The sequence below is a fragment of the Triturus cristatus genome, chromosome 10 (assembly GCF_964204655.1).
Source record: "Triturus cristatus chromosome 10, aTriCri1.1, whole genome shotgun sequence".
NCBI lineage: Eukaryota > Metazoa > Chordata > Amphibia > Caudata > Salamandridae > Triturus > Triturus cristatus.
The window spans coordinates 146,259,208-146,275,749 of record NC_140593.1 but is presented as its reverse complement, the minus strand read 5'-3'; the positions used below and the strand labels follow the sequence as shown (position 1 = coordinate 146,275,749).

At 51.4% G+C, this 16,542-nt stretch overlaps 1 protein-coding gene across 5 annotated transcripts in view; it reads right to left on the bottom strand.

Moving 5' to 3' along the window:
• Positions 1-16,542, bottom strand: part of DNAJC13 (DnaJ heat shock protein family (Hsp40) member C13) — a 1,667,846-nt gene that overhangs the window by 1,454,096 nt on the left and 197,208 nt on the right. For all 5 annotated transcript variants that reach the window (XR_014970022.1, XM_085630673.1, XM_085630671.1 and 2 more), the window contains exon 4: positions 5,547-5,696. Coding sequence is in view for 4 of the 5 variants with exons in the window: in XM_085630673.1 (XP_085486799.1) it covers positions 5,547-5,696 (150 nt within the window). In the remaining variant the exon portion in view is untranslated. The remainder of the gene's footprint in view (positions 1-5,546; positions 5,697-16,542) is intronic.

The following is a 16,542-nucleotide window of genomic DNA, read 5'->3' as shown; positions in this document are numbered from 1 at the left end:
GCATATGGAAATGCTCCGATAGTATATATAGGTTTAGGGGTCGCAGGTCTAGGATAGGTCTGAGCGAGCCGTCCTTTTTTGGGATCAAGAAGTACAGAGAGTACACCCCTGTGCCCTGCTGGGCGATGGGCACTACTTCTATGGCCCCTTTTGCGAGCATAGCAAGCACTTCTTGCTGGAGTAAATCTAAGTGTTCTACTGACATAGGACGGTGCTTTGGTGGTATGTTGGGTGGAGTGGAAGTTAGTTCCAGACAGTACCCATGTTGAATGATGTCCCTGACCCACCTGTCCGTGGTGATGTTCTTCCATGCGGACAGGAACAGCTGGAGTCGTCCCCCGACAGGTGTTAAGTGGTCGGGGGGTAGGGAGAGGGCGTCACTGTTTGTTCTTTGGGGAGGACCTGGTGTTGCCATATCCACGTCCCCTGCCCTTGGTGCTGGATCCACGATATCCACCCCTGTTGTTTTTGTCGTAGGTGGTTTGTGTGCCACCTTTAGAATACTGTTGTTGTGACCCTTGACCCCTTGACGTTCCCCTATTTCCAGTGCGACGAAAGGAGCCACTACGGAATTGTTGCGTTTGTAGCGCCCCCATAGATTTGGCAGTGTCTGTCTTTTTTTATTTTCTCTAGGGTAGTGTCAACGTCTGGGCCAAATAAAAATTCCGAGTTAACCGGTAAGTTCAGGATATTGTTTTGGATCTCGGGTTTGAAGCCTGAGATGCGTAACCAGGCATGGCGTCGCAGCATGACACTTGTGTTTATTGCCCTGGCCACTGTGTCAGCTGCGTCTAGGGCGCATTTTATTGATGCATTAGTGAGGAGTTGGTTTTCTCTAATGAGGAGTTCCGCTGACTCTTTATACTCCTCTGGTATTTGTTGGAGCAGTGACTCCAGCGTGTCATAATGTGACCTGTCATAACGTGCCAGGAGTGCCTGTGTATTGGCAATGCGCAGGATATTCGCTGCTTGCGCTGCAATACGTTTGCCCGATGTTTCGAGGACCTTTGACTCTGTCTGGGGGAGGAGCATCACCAGTCGTCTGTGAGTGGGCTCTTTTGCGAGCGTTGGCAACCACCATAGAGTCTAATGGCAACTGACCCCTAATGTATTTAGGGTCACCAGGTGCAGGCTTATATTTCTTTTCAATCCTGGGGTTTAACACCCGGGCTCTTGTGGTGTCCTTGAAAATGTCTTTGGCAGGTTTCAGAACCCCTTTAAGCATGGGCAGAGTCTTGACAGTCCTTTCTGAAGATGCGAAAGTGTCAAGCAGGAAGTCCTCCTCAATGGCGTCAGAATGTAGCTCCACCCCATGATGAGCAGCAGCCCGTTCGATAAGGGCATTAAATGCGGCCGTGGGAGATGTTTTAATGTTGTAGAGTTGCGCATCCTGAGTATGTGGCGCGATACTTTGGTCTGTGGGGTCATCCCATGCCTGATCAGGGTCTTGTGGTTCATCGGGATCTGCGTCCTCGGGGTAGATGGTATCGTCCCCACCATATTCCTGCATCGGGTCCGATTCAGAAGGTGTAGGAGAAAAGGACTGCGGATCTAGTTGGAGGGGATGGAAGTGTTCTTGTAGCACTGGTTCCTGCTCCGCCGGTAGCTTGCGTTTAAGAGGAATTTTGTATGGCACTTCTTCCCTGACTGGCGTTATTTTGCGCTTGTGGAGCATTAACCTGCCAGTGTCGGCGTCGATAAATTGCGGCCCCGAAGAATCTTGTTCTGTTAGGCCAGTGGTGGTGGACTGTGTGTGTAGGACACGTGTCCGAATCTGAAATAGTTTCGGTGCCGATGTCGGTGGCGGCCCAAATGTAATGTTGGTGGGCTCCGAGTGCACTCTACAGGGTGAGGTAGTGTCGGGACCCGAGGTAGAGTGGAGGGCTACCCGGTCACGGATGCGTTGTAGAGATGCAGAGACCTGCTGCACAGCAAACTGAGATGGTGGTTTGGTGGGCATCTTGGTAGTAGGCGTCGAGGCCGACCCCGACTTTTTTGTCGGAAGGGGGTCACTGGTCTGAAGGGATGCATCGATAGTCGACGTAGTCGAGGACTTATTCGGCATTGGTGCTTTAGGCGTCGACGTAGCCGAGGCGGCCATGTTGACCGCGGAGTTTACGGGCTTCGGTGTCGGCGCCGAAGGTGTCGGTGCCTTGTGGTGCCCGAGGGCACGCTTCTTCTGTGCGTCGACCGCGTCTGCTGTGGTGAGCTCGGCGCCGAAGTCTCTCTGTACGCGTTCGGAGCCGACGACTTTTTTCGGCGTCGGCGCCGGGGCAGTGGACTGTTTCGACGCCTTTGATCCGACCACCACCAGTTTCACTTTCGATTTTGAAGGGACTGGAGCGATGGATGTGCTTGGGTTTAACAACCCGGTCGTCTTTGGTAATAGTGGCTCTTGCATAGTGTTCGATGCCGGGCCGGAAGGCGGGGCCGAGGAACCATGTATTAGGTCTTGGGTAAGGCCCGAAGGCGATCCCTCGACCGGAGCCTGACGACGATGTACAGTTTCGGCTTCCGTTTCGACGGATTGGCCTAGCTCCTCGGGAGAGCTGTCTTCTTCGGCCCCATAGGCTTCGTCGAAGTCCCCTACCTCGTCGACTGCTTCTTCACGTCGAAAGAGCACTTCGTCATCGTCGTCCGATTGGGAACCATGCTCTGAAGCGGGGCTAGAGACTATTTCTTCCACGCTCTCGGCGTCCTCGTCCTCGGTGCTGAATATATTGGTGGGTGCGGGCGCTGCCTGCAGCGGCTCGAGCCTCGCTGCCCGTCGGTTCCGCAGAGTTTTCTTGGATCGGAACCGCGCGCAGGCCATGCATTTCGATTCGTCGTGATCCGGCGAGAGACATTTATTACAGACTGGGTGGACGTCGATATGAGGGTACTTGGCGTGGCACAACGGACACCTCTTGAACGGAGTCCTCGATTCCATCGTCGATCGAGCGTCGAAGTTTGGACCAATTCGGTCCGAAAGTTGGAAGAGGGTGTGGAGCACTAGAACTAGTAGTCGACACCGAACGGTAACTGTACCGACGAAAACTATAGGCCTTTTGGCCTAAAAACTAAGTATTCCGAAGTTGAGCTAAGATAGTTGCATCCGAACCCAATGGCGGAAAAAAACAATCTGGGGATGGAGAGGATGCCCATGCGCACTGTGGTCCAGGGGAGGAGTCACCCATCTCAGGATACTTCGAAGACTCTTCCAGGACAACAATGTGCAATCATCCGGACCCAACACTAGGCGGCGATCTATGCACAGATATGAATTCAGCAGCCCACATGCCTCGAACTAAATAATATAAACAGATTATTAAAGTGTTCTAAATAAAGAAGCTAAATTGAAAATTGGAAATGTTATAACTTTCTTAAAATGTGAATGGAATTGGATGCAAAAAAATAAGTTAGCATCCTGCGATTGACACGGGGAAGCAGTGCAAGTGAATCAAACAAAATATAGTAGAGACTATGTGTAGTCTCAATTGAATTTAGTAAACGCTTGTTGGGTATTTTTTGCATTGTTATGCGGTTCAAATCATCGAAATTGCTTAGTTCGGGGTACCTGGATTCCAAGAATAACTCAGTGGGGTTTGCAGAATTCCCAATAATGGTTCAGAGGAGGGTCCCCCAGATTGCAATAAGGATTAAATGGGCGCCCACAGAAGTCAAAAGGTTAAGAACCACTGCTCTAATCAATACACGGACCTAATCCATCAGAGAATATTGCTAATTCAGATTTAAACTTCCAGTATCAAGAGAGATGGTTTTTGCCAAGCTTGATGCTGCAGGTTGACTTTGTTATTTAGCTTTCTGAATTTAATAATGGCCACACCGAAAGCTTGGCATAGTTCAAAGTTTCTATTCATTATGAAATATTTTGCTTTACTTTGTCAGTCTTCAGGTAGGAATGTGATGCGGATGAGCATCCTTTCCCACAGCTGGTTCACGCATCTAGATAAGGTGGCTGTGAACTGCAGTGCTTTCACTGTACGAGATGAAGCAACTATTTCATTCGGAAGTACTTTCCGAATTAGTCTTTCCTCGGCTAGAGATGAACTGGGTTAACCAGCTATGCTGCAGCAATATGATCTGATTTAGGTTAATTCCAAAGGTACCAGTAAGGTGAATCTTGAAAGTTGCGTTTGCTATCCAAATTTCTATTCATAGTTAGTTATGGAATCAAATTTTTATTATTTGTTTGCTTGCTTCCATAAGTCTGGTTGCAACTGTAATTACAATTAGGTTGCTCATCTAATTTTGACATCATGAAATCAGTATTCCTGGAAGTTATTTTAAGACAATACTAAAGTCCTCCAATGACAGGCAGTAGAGGTTCGACAAAGGTGTCCGTTGGTAAGTCTCATTATGTGAAGGGGCATTTACCACTGGGTCCAACAAATCGCTCCAGCATTGGTATCTTTAATAGATATGACGGGCATCCCTCTTGGCCTCCACAGCATGCAGACTCAGTAAATTAGCGGTGTTGCACATTGAGATGAGGCATTGGACACGCTCAGAATATGAAGAACGGAAGGGCTGAAGGGAGAGATCACTGTAGAATGTGGAAAAATGGGTATTATGAGTAAAACTGAGCAGTGAATTTGGAAAATGACTCTGCAAGGCTTTTGCTTACTGTCTTACAAGCTCCATGTTATTTACTACCGGATTTCCCATGTAAAATGGGCAAATGAAATTTATTATGAAACTGTTATGACCCGACATCCAATAAATATGCTCCGTAACACTGGATTCCACAAAATAATAATTGGCATTTAAAGGAAATACCTGCTTTTTTTCAGTACTCCAGTGTCACATTTTCACCTCTTAGTATCTGCCTGTTACCATTGCAACAGCAGATGGCACTAGAGAATGCCTTCTGCTGGCCGTATGGACCACTCTTGTGGCAAGGTTTGCCAAGTTGTACCACACGATCTTACACATCCTACTGAAGCATAGCGCCTCCAGCAGTCACTCTGGACATGCCTCTTCTGTTGTCCTGAAGAGAAAAGCCTTTCCAACTGTCCAGGCTTCAGCAAGTTGACTACCGACAGGGATGTCATCAGACCTCAATCAGGACATTGGCTGAGGTCTTCTGCATATAAAAACCCTCCTACCGGCAAAGAGGAAAGCTCAGCTATTACCTTAGCCTGCATCCTCACCATCTTCCTGTCAACATGCAGAGCTCCATGCTTGGTCATGTGGTACAATGTGTTATATCTCCCACATAGAATTACTGATTTACAACCCTTTCGGATGAGGTCATGTAAAAGTTCCCATGTCATCCTGAGTGCTATGTTTACATATTTTTAAAGAAATGAACACCGGGTATTGCATTGGAGTACCAATGTTAAAAGAACTTTGATCAGAACCCTGCACAAATTGTGATGGAAAAGATTAAAACATCTGAGGTCCAAACCAGAAACTTCGCGTGTGCCCTTCGCCTTTCTTCTTTATATGATTGCTAAATTGCTTTCCTAAACACAGTTCGGCTAACGCTTTTCTAAAGTGAAATCCAAGAGAGTCGTAACAATAAATCGCTTCAAATATCTTACCAGTGCTTCTGTTAACAGTTCTGTTCTGTGTTCGGTAGAAAACTTTAGTGTTTCAGACTTTTTTCCACTTCCTTTCCGAAAAGTAAGGCTGAATTCTGTTCCTTGTCCTTTTCCCACAGGACCAATACTGCAGATGTCTCCATAAGGCCACTGAAGGATATAAAAAACAGAGGTACAAATAGTTTACTTGGCATACTTGGCGGTAACAAGATATAAACCATACATCAGGCTGAACGAAAAACAGTATAAAATGGCCACCGACGTGAAGTCACCTTGAAAGCTTTTGAGATCAAGATTTATCAAAACCATGGAAAGATGGCCGCCCGTATACGAATGTGCACGAGTGGATGGCTGCCCTTGAATGATGAAGTGTAACAAGAGCATTCAAAGCTTGGCGCAGTGCATGTGCGCACACACACACATCCATCACTGAATAGTTCTGAAACTCATTCAAAGAAGGGGGCTGCAGCGAGAGCCCAGTAGAACTGTCAAGGGAGTTACTGGGCCTTGCAAAAATAGTACTTTGGAAAAGGTTAAAAGTTAGAATAAGTACATTTTTTAAGGAAACATTTAGGCCACCTATTTGTGTGTGGATACAGAAACCGTACTCGGGAAGAATACAGTAATGCACACGGAAGGGAACCAATAGCTTAGATGGGCTGACCCATCGACCGATGCTGCATGCTGTAGTGAATGGAAAAGAAATACTAACGACACTACATGTGTGAGCACTGCGTGCATGGCTTAGCGCGGCATTCCAGGACCCACCGTCTGACAATGCGAGCGGCGCGCCTTTATCTCTGGCTTGGACACGGCCTCTGGGAATCACTTTGCTTATTTCCGATACTGAACTGATAGAGGGCGAATGCGTGAGGAGTACTGACTGAAAGCCTGGTATGTAATAATGTAATTGTAGGCATTTTTAAGGATTTTTTTTTTTAAACAATAACATCTTGGCTAATACCAGATGTCACTGCAGCTTTCTATCCAACAGGTACTGAAATGGGCCCACAATTAAAGACTGGCCAAAGGAATCGTACATGATACCAGGAGACTGAACATGTATGCCGCCATGTGTTCAAATAGTGAGAAGTGCCTCCTGGGTTCCACCAGCCAAGCTTCTGCTATTCCTTTCACAGCCTTGGGAAAAGCCAAAAGGGAGCTCGGCGACACTTAAGTTTCTCCTGACCTGCATGGTCAGGTTTGTGTTCTAGCTGGGGGATCTCATGCGTACGATCTGTTGTGCACTCAATGTATTATTCACATTCCTCGTTTATTTTACTTCTGATTAAAACAAAAACACACATACTCTTTGCGTAAATCCTGCAGCTATGCTTCCCAAGCCACAGATTATGCATTGCCCACTCCATTTTCTTTAATCTGTAGTTGAGCATGAAACAGCTTCTAAGGTGCATATTACCACCATTATTGCTCGACCCACTCTCCTACAACAGCGGGAACATGAGCACCACTGCCTTCACCGCCCACCACCCGTCGCACCTGGCTCAAGGCCACCAACGAACTTCTAGTCGACTCCCTCAGCACACCCCACTCCACCAACGGATGCCAACATCGCAGCACAAAACCTCCACAGATTGATCTCTAACTGCGACAACACTCTGGGCCCCCCAAAGAAAGACCAGGCAAGCAACGCTTCAAGAAAGCCAGCTGGTTCACTCCCACCCTCCACGAGTCCAGACGCACCTGCAGACAATTTACAATTTGAGAACAGATGGAGGAACAAGAAAACACCGGAAACCCGCGCTACCGTCAAATCCTCCATCAGCTCGTACCACCTCCTCTTCAAAACCACAAAGAAAATACACCTCCAAGACAGAATCAGCGCCAACACACACAACAGCAAAGAACTCTTAGCCATCGTCAAGGTGTTTGCCAGGCCCATCAGAGACACCACAAACATCCCTCCCTCGCAAGACCTCTGCAACAAACTTGGCACCTTCTTCCACCACAAGATCAGACATATATTCGACAGCTCTGACACCCTAAAACCTGCCACTACGCCCGCCACCGCCGCATGCAACCACGCCGCACCCCAACAGACCGTGCTCTGCTGGACCCCACTCACAACATGAAGACCAGGAAGAGCAGCCACTCAAGAGCCCCGTCGGATCCTTGCCCGTACCAAATGTTCCACAGAGCAGCTGCCTCCATGGCCCTTCAGCTTTGCCGCCTGATCAACTGCTCTAACGAAACTACCACCTTTCCTGACAACTGGAAACACGCAGAGATCAACCCCCTGCTGAAGAAGCTGTCCTCAGACCTGACGGATCACAAGAGCTTCAGACCCATCTCCCTCCTCTCCTTGATAGCCAAGGTAATTGAGAAGTCCATTAACGCCCAACTCTCTGCCTTCATAGAAGTGAACCACGTCCTGTACACCTTCCAATCCAGCTTCCGAAGCAACCACAGCACGGAAACCACACTCATCGCAAAAACACTGACTACCTCCGCTCCCTCTTAGTTCGGGGTGAGACCGCAGCCCTCATCCTACTCGACCTATTGGCCGCCTTTGAAACCGTCTCCTTCTGCACCCCAATCACAAGACTCCAAGACGCAGGCATTTGCAACAAGGTACTGGGACTGGATCCACTCCTTCCTCACCGGCCGGACTCCGCTAGTCAGTTCCTCACGGAACCTACAGAGATCAGCTGTGGCTTTGTCACAGGGTACCTCCCAGAGCCCCACCCTCTTCAAAATCTTCATGGCCCTCCTTGCAGGCATTGTCAAAAGCCACAGACTCAACTTAGTCTCCTACGCCGTTGACACCCAGCTGATCCTCTCCCTCACCAATGAACACACAACAGCCAGAACCAACTTCCACAGCGGAACAAAGGCAGTTGCCACCTGGATGAAAGACAGCTGCCTCAAGCTCAACTAGGACAAGACCGAAGTACTCATCGTGGGACCCTCCCCTTCAGCCTGGGATGACTCTTGGTAGCCAGCCGCTCTGGGACCCCATCTCACCCGATGGACCACTCACACAAACCCCCGGCATCACACTGGACTCACAATGAACCACCAAATCAATGCAGTTTCCTCAGCCTGCTTCCACACACTCCACCTGCTTTGAAAGACATTTAGATGGATCATCACAGAATCTAGAAAGACGGTTATCCCCACACTCATCACCAGCAGACTCGTCTATGGCAATGCACTCTACGCTGGGGTCACCCAGAAACAGCTCAATATACTACAGAAAGCCCAAAACGCCACAGACAAGACTGTTATTGACATTCCCCGCAGCAGCCACATCACACAACACCTATGACAACGCCACTGGCTCCCAGTCAACAAGAGAATCACCTTCAAACTCCTTATATATGCCTACAAAGCTCTCCACAACAAAGGACTAGCACACCTGAACCACTGCCTCGCATTCCACGTACCCGCCAGACAACTCCATTCCGCCCAACTCGCCCTAGCCTCCCCTCGGTCCCCATGGTCCACAAGACCAGAACTGGTGGAAGTAAACTTTCCTACCTCCCACCAAGACCTGGAACACCCTGCCCCTCCACTTCAGGCAATCCGGGTCGTTGACCTAGTTCAAGAAGGGCCTCAAGACCTGGCTCTTCGGATGATCCTACACCCAGAGGGACCAACAGCCCCCCCAGAGCCTTGAGACCCTCATGGGTGAGGAGCAGCACTTCACAAGCCCCTGATTGATTGATTGACTGATATTTCTTCTTTAAAAGAAAACATTATGTAATTTTGTTATGAATGAAGATTATCCTTATTTGTAGACAAACACTTCATATGAGGAAGGAAAATGGCACTACAACAAAAAATACTGTACTGCATCATATTATACTGTAGCAAATATAGGAGGCTTCACACTTCTGCCAGGCTGGAGAAGCGCTCTGGATTAGCATCCAATTTCTGGGACTCTTTTTGACAGCATGGATGAACATGCGGTTTGATGAAAATCGTACTTTACAGGAGGTGTTGGGTGAGATGAGCATTCAACATGGTGCCTCTGCATACAGGCATAGGTGTAGCCAAAAGTGTGAACAGAAGGGCGCAGGAGAGGTCTTTATGCGCCCTCGAAAAATGTATGGGGTATACCATTTCGTTACCAACATGGGATGAGCCTGGGTTTTAGCTACTCTAATTCTTGCTGAGAACAAGTTCCAAATAGTGGCCATGTTGACTGAGAAAGAATTCACTCCAAATGGGACTTGCTGATGGAGGGGGTAGACCGGACAGGTGGTAGCCTAGACAGAAGAACTGTGGTTTGGTGGTAGGCATAAGGTATTTGCAGAAGGAAGCAGGACTAGAGCTGTGAATGACATGATGCGCTATACACATCGAAAATTTAAACCTGATGTTAAGGAGTTGTCTTGCAGCTACGTTATAGATGCTCTGTAGATTCTGAATCGTTTAGTAGTTGTGCGCATTCTGTTCTGAGTCCATGATATTCACAGACGCTCCAGTGTTGGAGTGCTTTTACAGTGGAGCATTTTCAGTTGGATGGTGCATATGGGAGGCGGCCGCCGACACTGTTCCGTGCGGCTGGCAAAGGACACTACAAACCCGTTGTCTTCTTCCCCTTCCACGTTGAACCCCGGACCTGGTGGAGTGACATCTTCCTGCCCCAGTGAGTCTTCAAGCAAAGGTTGCTTGATGTTGGCTGGCATTCTGCCCAGCCTGCTGAAGGTAGTTTTGGATCTCCTGCAGACCTTTGCGAAGTGGTTCAGTTTGCCGCACCTGGAGCAGACTTCTCTTTGTGTAATGGAGACAGGATGAGGGGTGCTCAGCACCACAGTTTCCGCAGGGCTCGCCCGCAGGAGTCTTCGAGGGTTGCACGGGCCTTGGCACTTCTGGATGGCATCCACCCTCTCTTCCTTGATGTGTGCTGGCCGGGCGGAAGGCGCTGGGTGTGGCCGGGTGCCTGATGAGGGCTGCTTACATCTCTTCGGCTTGAGAATTCGATATTTCGTGAAATTGGGCTAATATAAGGATCTTGTCGAGTAATATTGTTGGTTCCATGAGGATTAGCCGATGTAGCATCACTGACCGGCACCCTTGTATGAGTTGGGCCTGTATCGATTTCCACTGGTTGTGGAAAGTGCACATGCTTGGGAGTTCTCCGGTGTGCGTAGAAGACATCAACAGATTCGGTGTCACACTGCTTAGCTTGGCGCAGTTTGAACCGCTCTAAGTCCGGGTTGATCTGGGGGTCAAAATGACTGTTCAGCGCCGTCAGCGCGACATCAAAATAGTCATCATCACCTATGTCTGGGAGAGTTTTGAACATGTCGTACAACTCCCCGCCGCAGTAGTGCAGATGCAGTGACCTCTTGATGGCTGTCTGTCTCTCTCATGCCTCTGAAGTAGTGGCTGAGGAGCCTGATACATGACCCCCAGCAGGGACCGCTGTCTTGGGGTCGGAGAGCTCACTGAACAGCTGGAGTGGCGTCACCGCCCCTTGGCTGTCGTGTTGCGATGGCAGGGCAGCATCCCTTGGGGGTTCGGCTGCACTGGCTTGTGCTGGCGTGCTCATCGTGCAAGAGCGCGTCCTGTGAGCGTGTGGGGTTGTGGTGGAGAACTACTGAGGAAGGGCCTGGCCTCCGACCACAGGCCATTGTGGCTGTCTCTGGCTACTCTTTGCACCAGTGTACCTCCATACCTCCAGATGATTAGTGCCTTCCTTTTTTTTTTTATTGTGTTACTGCAGCTTCATGGGCCCCATCCTCCTTCATTACCAATATTACTGAGTTTTTTCTTTTATATCTGCCTTTGTCCTTGTTTGGTTGTTCTGTGTTATTATTGTATTTGTGTCCCTCCTTTTTTTTCATGACCTGGTGTGCCCCCATATTCCTGCTGGGATTGGGGGCCACCATCAGACTCTCGCCAGGAGGTAGGTGTCAGCTGGGCTGCTTCTGCTGCGCCACATGATCGTCAGGGCCGCTGCTACCAATGTGCCCTCCTAAGGAGGGCGGGGCATGGCCTGCAGATACACCTCAGTGATGGAGCGCCGGGCAGAGAGACATGGCAGGCCGTAACCAAAGTGAGCCGGCAGCCCACGCGGGCTAGTAGCTGCACCCTCATCTGGTGAAGGAGACGATCAGGTGGCAGAGCGCCACTGAGGTACATCTGGAGGTCTCCACAGATGCTGCCAAGGGATGCCAGACGTGGAGTGATGGGCCGGCAGGCGCCAGCCGCATGCGGCTGAAACGATGACTGCAGCTAGCAGGGCCTCGCCGAAGAAGAGACTTGTGCAGTCCGCTGTGCAGGGACGCTGAGATGTAACCTGGAGGTCGCCAGTGTAGATGGTCAGACTTTCTCTCGGATCCCTCATATGCAGGAAGGCCTAGCTGACGCTGCATAAAGGAGTACACACCAAAAGTAATACTTGGTGCGGGCGAAGACCCAGAGGGGTCTCCAGCCCCTTAATCTCCTCTGGGCGAGCCCGTCCCAAGCAGTGTTACAAGGTTCAACATTATCAAACAGAGGCCGGGTGCCTCTCTACAACACCCAAATTCAACCAGACACAAGCAGCGCACCAATAACAGCTTATGTAGTTAGGAGTGTCTGGTACAGAGATTTATTTTGAGGGTGGTGTATACAAAGATAATATTTTTTTTCTTATCCTTAGAAGTGTGTACCATACCCAGTGATTCCATGACGCCTCTGGAATCGAGAAACAGCCTGTCCTGGTGAAGACCATCCAATTAGGTCACAACATACCTAACGTAAGCATGAGTTTAAAGGAAAGTTCTGTAGACATCAGCAAATTTATTTAAGTTTACTATAGCGCCAACTCTGTCAAAGCACATTGGAACGCTTCACATGAACATAGGTTACCTTACACAATGTCAGATTTGTTTTCAAGCATGGGGAAAATAAGTGACTTGCCCAAAATCACAGAATGAAGGATTAGGCAATAGGAGGGCTAATTGAAAGGACACTCACTGTCCAGTCCTAGTTTCATTGTCAGCACTGAACACGCAATGACTTTATAAAGAGTCTCTTTCCCTAGTTTCAGGCTCCACTCGTGCGTGCATGCCACGAGCATGGAAGAGACAGATAGTTATGACCTCACCTCACCTCACCTCACCTCCCTCAGGCTGTGTCCCACCCCACGACTCCTGAGCAAATCTACACGCTGCTCCCTTGCTGTTTCTGTTAGGAAACAGTAAGAGAGAAGTGGAGGGATTGGCTTGGTCAAGGGCTGCCAGCACTCATTTGGAGCCTTGGTGCCTGAAGCTCAGTTTGCCTGCCCCACCATCAACAGCCATCTGCAACGGTGGGGCTACACAGAAGAGCAGCCTGGTGGCAAGAAGTTAGCTGATCCTGGCATCACCTCTGCTGAAGGCCGGGAGCGGTGCCATAAGAAGAGACAGAGTTGCGGGACGATGACCAAGCCAAACATGGCGACGCCCGTGGATTGTTAACAACCCCAAGGGGAAAACCAGCAGTCTGAGGCTTTCCGGCTCAACAGATGTGACCCAGAAGCTGGTGCTGACTTTCATTGGAGAAGTGAATTTGATGTTTCATAAAGCCCGCCGAGGTACAGGAGAGCAGACACCTGGAGTGGGGCCTGCGGGACATGTACAGCGGTACCCCCAAAAGAGGAGGAGCAGCGACCGCAGGCTAGTGGACGTGACCGTGTGCGACCAGACACCTGTGGAGACAAGAGGCGACAGAAAGCCCGGAGATGCCCGACAGCCATCCCTCGCCTCTTCCGCAGCACTTAAAGCCGCTTATCTGAGAGGCCCCACCGCAATCGGGCTCAGAAGTGACGCCGCATCTGGGACGAGCTGGGCCTTCACCCAGGGGGTCAAGCCGGCGGCTTGGATCCTCTGTCCCAAAGGGCAGTGCCTGACTGGGAGGGGATGACGAGTGATCCACGGCCTGCGGCTCGGCGCCGGAACTCGAGGTGCAGTGGGAGGGGGGTCCTACCCCTGGGGACGAGTGAGGTAGCGTGGGACCCAAGCAGAGGGGGGCAACCAGCACCGTCAGTGTCACTGGAGTGAAAAGTGCACAAACACACATACATTTCCCTGGGTCCATTATTCAGCGCCACAATCGAGGCATGTGGCACGTGCAGTGCGCCCCCTCACAGATTGGCGCTGGCCTCTTGCAGCGCGGAAAATAATGCATTGCCTAGAGGGCTGGCCCCCACAGACATATCAATAAAAGGGCGGTGACCTCACCGGAAGGGCCGCGGCCACTGGCGAGGAGACAAACATCCAAAGCACCAAGCAGACACCAACCCCCTCACTTCGGCACCATCCTACATAATAGAGCACAGATACACAAGCAAATCCACCTCAAGCCCTGCAGGCACAAATGTACTCTATACAGAGGCTTGGACCATTTGTGATCCATTAAGCACTGGCGGCTGAGTTCGTCCGCCCTGGCGTTAAGAGAAACTGCCAGGTGTTGAACCACCAAGGTAATGCCCTGATGTTCCAGCCATGTCCAGAGGCGCAGAACCTCCTGACATAGGGTCCAGGACCCCACCCCGCCCTGTTTGTTGCAATACCACATGGCGGTGGTGTTGTCCGTAAACACCTGCACCACACTTCCCCGGACAGAGGGAAGGAATGCCTTCAGTACCAGTCGGATCGCCCGAAGCTCCAAAAGAATGATATGGTCCTCTTATCTCCGCCTCTCCCAAGTGGCCACCCCATCCCAGGAGGGACGCATCCGTCACCACTGTGTGCTCCGGTTGGGCAAGGGAGAGGGATCTGCCATTGACCCAATCGCGATTCGTGAGCCACCACTGCAATTGTCGTGCAGTGCCCTCCGAGATCTGGACATTATCGGGCAGGTTGCCCTGATGCTGCGCCCACTGGAACTACAGGTCCCACTGCAGAGCCCGCATATGCCATCTGGCATGTGGCACTAGCAGGATGCAGGAGGCCATCAGGCCCAGGAGCCGGAGGGTCACCGTGACTGAAACCTGGAACAAAGGTCGAAAGGTCGGAATCATAGCCTGAATATCCCAGACTCGCTGCTCGTGAGGATAAACCCGAAACAGTGTCGAATCCAGAACCGCCACGATGAAGGGGAGCTTCTGAGAGGGACTCAGGTGCGACTTCGGCACGTTGCTGGAGAACCCCAGCAAATGCAGGAGGTCGGCCGTAGTCTGAAGGTGGTGGACGACTGCCTGGGGTGAGCCCGCCTTCAACAACCAGTGATCGAGGTAGGGGAAGTCTGACACCCCCGACATGTGCAGATAAGCTGCAACCACCGCCATCACTTTCGTGAACACCCGAGGGGCGCTGGTAAGGCTGAAGGGGAGCACAGCAAACTGAAAATGCTCCCGGCCTACTGTGAACCGCAGGTAACGCCGGTGGGCCGGCAGGACGGGAATGTAAAAATATGCCTCCTGCAAGTCCAACGCTACCATCCAGTCTCCAGGGTCGAGGGTAGCTAAGACCTGAGACAGAGTCAGCATCTTGAACTTCTCCTTCCGGAGGAAGCGATTGACGTCCCGGAGGTCCAAGATAGGACGCAGACCCCCTTTGTCCTTCTTGGGGACCAGAAAGTAGTGGGAATAACAACCACTCCCTACTTCCGGCCCAGGAACGCACTCGATGGCCCCCTTGGCCAGGAGGGCCCTGACTTCCTGTCGGAGAAGAGCCAAGTGATCCCCCGACATGCGGTGGCACCAAGGTGGCAAGGCAGGAGGGGAGGACTGAAAGGGAAGGGAGTAACTGTGGCAGATTATCTGCAGCCTCCAGCTGTCTGATGTAATCTCTCACCAGTGAGGGAGGTGGTGGCGGATCCTGCCACCCGCTGGCGTGGGGTGCTCCCCGAAGCTGAGATTAGGAAGGTTTGGGGGCGGAAGCAGCGGGGGTGGAGGTGGACGGACCCGCACGCTGGTTCCCCGACCGGCCCCTGCGGAAACCGCGACCCCGGCCGCACTGGGGCTGGTTCTGCACAGGCTTAGGGGACGGGCGCGCCTAACTGCCTCTACCTTGACCACGAAAGGAACGAAAACCAGGAGAGGCTGAACTTTTAGTAGAAAGGCCCAAGGACTTGGCTGTAGCCCGCGAATCCTTAAAGCGCTCCAGGGCACTGTCAGCCTTGTCGCCAAACAGGCGGGTGCCATCAAAGGGCAAATCCATGAGTGAGCTATGGACATCAGGCGAAAACCCAGTCGAAAGCAACCAGGCGTGACGTGGCAACGCCACAGTTGTAGAAATCGCCCTGCCCAATGAGTCAGCGGTGTCCAACCCACACCGAATGGCGAACTTAGCCGCATCCTTACCCTCAGCAATTGCCTGAGAAAGGACAGCCTGCACCTCCTCAGGACACTGAGGCAACACCTGAGCAACAGCATCCCACACCGCGTGGGAGTAGCGGCCCAACAAACAGGCGGTGTTCACCGACCGCAGCCCTAAGCTGGCCGAAGAGAACAACCGCTTCCCAAACTGGTCCAGCCATTTAGAGTCCTTATCTGGCGGGGCCGTAGAAAAAGCACTCTGACGTCGAGGCCTGAATGACCAGGTGAGTAGTCAAAAAGGCGGGGTCACCGGTCGGTGGCGCCTGGTGACGTTTTTATCCACCGGGGCCCCAGTGGCCGGCCACGACCAGGTGCCCAAGAGGACGTCGGTAAGGGCGTCATTGAAGGGAAGCAACGGCTCCGACAAAGTAGACGCAGTCTGGAGCACCTCGGTAAGGAGGTTGGTCTTGAGGGCCATTGTGGGGAGGTCAAGATTAAGGGCCTCAGCCGCCCGACGGAGGACCATTGTGTAAGAGGCACCCTCCTCCATCGTAGGCAGGGGGGAAGCGAACCGCGGGTCGGAGGAGACTTCGAGCTCGCCTGCCTCCTCCAAGTCGTCCACCCAATCCTGCTCGGAGTCACATTGCCGGGCAAGGGGGTCCTCGGACCCTTCCCAGTCTTCGTCTGCCTCTGGCGTAGAGAGGGCCGGTCGTGGCGGCAAAGCCGGAGAAGGGACGAATGGCATCGGGAACGGCGCCGAGAACGGCGTCGGCTCCGAATGCAGATCCCAGGCTGGAA